Source organism: Lonchura striata, chromosome 35 (assembly GCF_046129695.1).
Source record: "Lonchura striata isolate bLonStr1 chromosome 35, bLonStr1.mat, whole genome shotgun sequence".
NCBI lineage: Eukaryota > Metazoa > Chordata > Aves > Passeriformes > Estrildidae > Lonchura > Lonchura striata.
The window spans coordinates 899,971-905,970 of record NC_134637.1 but is presented as its reverse complement, the minus strand read 5'-3'; the positions used below and the strand labels follow the sequence as shown (position 1 = coordinate 905,970).

Genomic DNA, 6,000 nt, shown 5'->3' with positions numbered 1-6,000 from the left:
GGAATTTTGTGGGATTTGGGTGGAATTTGGGGGGAGTTGAGGAAAATTTTTGGGGATTTTTGAGATTTAGGGAGATTTCGGGGGTCTCAAAGGGATTTTGGGGAGATTTTGGGGGGTCCTGATGGAATTTTGGGGTTTTCGGATGGATTTTGGGGGGCTGGTGAAATTTGGGCATCCTCGGGGGAATTTTTGGGGGTCCCCGGAGAGAAAATTTGGGAAATTTGGGGGCAATTGAGGAATTTTGGGCGGTTTTGGGATCTTTGGGGGAATTTTGGGGTCCCAGAGGATTTTGGGGTCCCTAAGAGGATTTTGGGAGGTTATTTTTGCCTTGGACAGATTTTGGAGGTTCCCAGAGGAGTTTTTGGGGTCATTTTTTGGGATTTTCGGATTTTTGGGGGGGGTCCCCGAAGGAATTTTGGGGTTTATTTTGGGGATTTGAGGATTTTTGGGTGCTCTCAGAGGTCCTGGAATGTCTCCAAGCGGTCTTGAAGGGCTCTGAGTGTCCCCAAAAGCCCCGGGGGTCCCCAAAATTTTCGAGTATCCCAAAAAATCTCAAAAAACTCCAAAAAATCCCCGAAAAACCCCCAAAAATCCCTTCGGTGGGCCCCACCGGCGCCATCGCCGCTTTAAGAGTTCCCCCGTTACCCCTTTAAGAGCCGCGGGCCGCTCCTTTTCCCGCCCTTTCGCCGTTACCGCGGCAACGGGGGCGTGGCTTAGGCGGCTCGACCAATCAGAACGCGTAGAGGCGGGGGTGGGGCGTGGCCAGCGCGGCTCAGCCAATCAGCGCGGGCGGTGGGCGTGGCCTGGGCGGCTGCGCGGCGCTGACTCCGGTGAGATCCGAGGGGGGGGGCGGGACGGGCGCGGAAAAAAACCCAAAAAAACCCCAAAAAAACCCAAAAAAGCCCCAAAATCGTCGGAATTCGACCCAAAATCGCCGCGGATTCCGTGGGGAGCAGCCCAGGACCCCCCGGGGCTCTCCCGGGCCGCTCCCGGCCCGCCCTGAGGCCGCCGCCGCCATTTTGGGGCTCCGGCGGCGCCGCGCTCCCAAAGGGCCGAAAATGCCCCAAATTCACCCGAAATTCACCCAAAATTCACCCGAAATTCACCCAAAATCCCCAAAATTCACCCGAAATTCACCCGAAATTCAGCCGAAATGCCCCAAATTCACCCGAAATGCCCCAAATTCACCCGAAATTCACCCAAAATTCACCCAAAATGCCCCAAATTCACCCGAAATGCCCCAAATTCACCCGAAATTCACCCAAAATGCCCAAAATTCACCCAAAATCCCCATAATTCACCCGAAATTCACCAGAAATGCCCAAAATTCACTCGAAATTCACCCAAAATGCCCCAAATTCACCCGAAATTCACCCAAAATTCACCCGAAATTCACCCGAAATGCCCAAAATTCACCCGAAATTCACCCGAAATTCACCCCAAATGCCCCAAATTCACCCGAAATTCACCCAAAATGCCCCAAATTCACCCAAAATCCCCATAATTCACCCGAAATTCACCCAAAATGTCCAAATTCTAACCAAAACTCTCAAATTTCACTCAAAATTCAACCGAAATGCCCAAAATTCACCCGAAATGCCCAAAATTCACCCGAAATTCACCCCAAATGCCTCAAATTCACCCAAAATTCCCCAAATTCACCCGAAATTCACCCGAAATGCCCCAAATTCACCCAAAATATACCCAAAATGTCCAAATTCTTCCCAAAATTCACCATAAATGCCCAAAATTCACCCGAAATTCACCCAAAATGCCCAAAATTCACCCGAAATTCACCCCAAATGTCCAAATTCTAACCAAAATTCTCAAATTTCACTCAAAATTCACCCAAAATGCCCAAAATTCACCCGAAATTTACCCAAAATGCCCAAAATTTACCCAAAATGCCCAAAATTCACCACAAATGCCCCCAATTCACCCAAAATATACCCAAAATGTCCAAATTCTTCCCAAAATTCACCATAAATGCCCAAAATTCACCCGAAATTCACCATAAATGCCCAAAATTCACCCAAAATTAACCCGAAATTCACCCAAAATGCCCTAAATTCACCCGAAATATACCCAAAATGTCCAAATTCTACCCAAAATTCACCGGAAATTCACTCAAAATTCACACAAAATGCTCAAATTTCACCCAAAATTCACCGAAAATGTCCCAAAATTCAAAAATTCAGCCAAAATGCGCCAAATTCCACCCAAAATCCACCCAAAACCCCCAAAATTCACCGAAAATGTCCCAAATTTCACCCAAAATGCACAAAATTCACCCAAAATTCACCCAAAATGCCCAAAATTTACCCAAAATGCCCAAAATTCACACAAAATCCCCAAAATTCACCCAAAATGCTCAAATTTCACCCAAAATTCACCCGAAATGCTTAAAATTCACCCAAAATGTCCCAAAATTCATCTAAAACCCACCCAAAATGCTCAAGTTTCACCTAAAATTCACTCAAAATGCTAAAATTCACCCAAAATCCCAAAAAATCCCCCCAAATTCCCCGAATCCCCCTAAAATCCCAAAATCAACTTAAATCTCCCCAAAATCCCGCTAAATCCCCCCAAAATTCCCCCAAATCCCTCAAAAATTCTCCAAATAATTTCAAACCCCCCCAAATTCCCCCAAAATTCCCCAAATCCCCCCAAAATCACCTTAAATACCCCAAAGTACCCCTAAATTCTCCCAAAAATCCCTTAATCTCCCCCAAAATCCCCCAAACTCCCCCAAAATCCCATCCAACCCCCCAAAATCTCCACAAAATCCCACCAAATCCCCCAAAAATTCCCCCCAAACCCCAAAATTCCCCCAAAATTCTCCAAAACACTTTAAACCCCCCCAAAATTCCCCAAATCGCCCCAAAATCACCTTAAACCCCCCCAAAATCACCTTAAACTCCCCAAAATTCTCCCAAAATCCCCTCAAATCCCCCCAAAATCTCCCAAAATCATTTTAACCTCCCCCCAAAATCTCCCCAAATCCCCCCAAAATTCCCCCAAATCCCCCCAAAATCACCTTAAACGCCCCCAAATCCTCCCAAAATCACCTTAAACTCCCCAAAATCACCTTAAACTGCCCCAAATTCTCCCAAAATCACCTGAAATCCCCCCAGACCCCTCACCTGTGCCCTCACCTGTGCCCAGGTGCCCATGGCGGGGGTCGGCGCCAAGCGGGGAGCCCCAAAATCCCCCCAAAATCACCTTAAATCCTCCCAAAATCACCTTAAACTCCCCCAAATTCTCCCAAAATCCCCTCAAATCCCCCCAAAATCTCCCAAAATCACCTTAACCCCCCCCAAAATCCCCTCAAATTCCCCCCAAAATCATTTTAAACCCCCCCAAAATCTCCCCAAATCCCCCCCAAATCCCCTCAAAATCACCTTAAATTCCCCCGAAATCCCGCAAATCTCTTGAAAATCCCCCCAAATTCTCCCAAAATCACCTTAAACCCCCCCAAAATCACCTGAAATCCCCCCAAATTCTCCCCAAAATCACCTTAAACTCCCCCAAAATCCTCCCCAAATCACCTTAAACTCCCCCAAATTCTCCCAAAATCACCTTAAATCCCCCCAAATCTCTCACCTGTGCCCTCACCTGTGCCCAGGTGCCCATGGCGGGGGTCGGCGCCAAGCGGGGACCCCCAAAATCCTCCCAAAATCACCTTAAATCCTCCCAAAATCACCTTAAACTCCCCCAAAATCACCTTAAATCCCCCCAAAATCACCTGAAATCCCCCCCAAATCCCCCCAGATCCCTCACCTGTGGCCTCACCTGTGCCCAGGTGCCCATGGCGGGGGTCGGCGCCAAGCGGGGACCCCCAAAATCCTCCCAAAATCACCTTAAATCCTCCCAAAATCACCTGAAAGCCCCCCAAAATCACCTGAAACCCCCCAAAATCACCTTAAACTCCCCCAAAATCACCTTAAACCCCCCCAAAATCACCTTAAACCCCCCCAAATTCTCCCAAAATCCCCTCAAATCCCCCCAAAATCTCCCAAAATCACCTTAACCCCCCCCAAAATCCCCTCAAATTCCCCCCAAAATCATTTTAAACCCCCCCAAAATCTCCCCAAATCCCCCCCAAATCCCCTCAAAATCACCTTAAATTCCCCCGAAATCCCGCAAATCTCTTGAAAATCCCCCCAAATTCTCCCCAAAATCACCTTAAACCCCCCAAAATCACCTGAAATCCCCCCAAAATCACCTGAAATCCCCCCAAATCTCTCACCTGTGCCCTCACCTGTGCCCAGGTGCCCATGGCGGGGGTCGGCGCCAAGCGGGGACCCCCCGAGCCCGGGGGGGGCCCCCCCGAGAAGAGACCCCCGAGGGAGGAGCAGCCCCCGACCACCCTGATCGAGCCCCTGCGCCTGGGCGGCATCTCCAGCACGGTGAGGGCACCTGGGGGCACCTGGGCACACCTGGGCACACCTGGGAGACACCTGGGCACACCTGAGATACACCTGGGCACACCTGGGATACACCTGGGGGGGTGAAAACACACCTGGGGGCAGCTGGGATACACCTGGGGGGCACCTGAGCCCCACCCTGATCGAGCCCCTGCGCCTGGGCGGCATCTCCAGCACGGTGAGGGCACCTGGGGGCACCTGGGGGGGTGAAAACACACCTGGGCACACCTGGGATACACCTGGGAGGGTAAAAACACACCTGGACACACCTGGAATACACCTGGGATACACCTGAGAGTACCTGGGGGCACCTGAGATACACCTGGGCACACCTGAGATACACCTGGGCACACCTGAGATACACCTGGGCACACCTGGGAGCACCTGAGACAGATCTGGGCACACCTGGCTGCGTTTCACTCACCTGTCCAGGAGGAGATGGACCTGAAGGTGCTCCAGTTCCGGAACAAGAAGCCGTGTCTCACCTGTCCATATCTCACCTGTCCCATCTCACCTGTCCCTGTCTCACCTGTCCCATCTCACCTGTCCATGTCTCACCTGTCCATATCTCACCTGTCCATGTCTCACCTGTCCATATCTCACCTGTCCATATCTCACCTGTCTCACCTGTCCATATCTCACCTGTCTCACCTGTCTCACCTGTCCATGTCTCACCTGCAGGAGGAGATGGATCTCAAGGTGCTCCAGTTCCGGAACAAGAAGCTGGCCGAGCGCCTGGAGCAGCGCCAGGTGTGCGAGGACGAGCTCCGCGAGCGCATCGAGAAGCTGGAGAAGCGCCAGGCCACCGACGACGCCACCCTGCACCTGGTCAACCGCTTCTGGGCGCAGGTGAGGGGGCACACCTGGGCACACCTGGGCACACCTGGGGGGGAAAAGAGGAAAAAAAACGGCGTGAAAAGGAGCGAAAATGGGGTTAAAAGGAGAAAAAATGGGGATTTGGGCACTAAAAACGCACCTGGGCACACCTGGGAGAGGTGAGATTCACCTGGGCACACCTGGGCACAGGTGAGACTCACCTGGGCACACCTGGGCACTCACCTGGGGGGGGAAATACAAAAAAAAATGGGGTGAAAAGGAGCGAAAATGGGGTTAAAAGGAGAAAAAATGGGGATTTGGGCACTAAAAATGCACCTGGGCACAGGTGAGACTCACCTGGGCACACCTGGGAGGTAAAATAGAAAAAAAATGGGGTGAAAAGCAGAAAAAATGGGGTGAAAAGGAGTGAAAATGGGGTTTGGGCACACCTGGGAGAGGTGAGACTCACCTGGGCACTCACCTGGGCACACCTGGACGGGGTAAAATAGAAAAAAAATGGGGTTAAAACCAAAAAATGGGGTGAAAAGGAGCAAAAATGGGAGTTTGGGCACTAAAATTGAACCTGGGCACACCTGGGCACAGGTGAGACTCACCTGGGCACACCTGGGCACAGGTGAGACTCACCTGGGCACACCTGGGGGGGTAAAATAGAAAAAAAATGGGGTTAAAACCAAAAAAATGGGGTGAAAAGGAGCAAAAATGGGAGTTTGGGCACTAAAATTGAACCTGGGCACAG

General features: G+C 50.8%; 1 protein-coding gene across 1 annotated transcript in view; it reads left to right on the top strand.

Annotated features, from left to right (window-relative positions):
* The first annotated feature begins 796 nt into the window (after window positions 1–796).
* Window positions 797–6,000, top strand: part of LOC110482120 (E3 ubiquitin-protein ligase BRE1B) — a 49,621-nt gene continuing 44,417 nt past the window's right edge. The window contains exons 1-3 of the mRNA XM_077789549.1: window positions 797–830; window positions 4,272–4,409; window positions 5,109–5,422. Coding sequence (XP_077645675.1) covers window positions 4,278–4,409; window positions 5,109–5,422 — 446 coding nt within the window. The 5' untranslated portion in view covers window positions 797–830; window positions 4,272–4,277. The remainder of the gene's footprint in view (window positions 831–4,271; window positions 4,410–5,108; window positions 5,423–6,000) is intronic.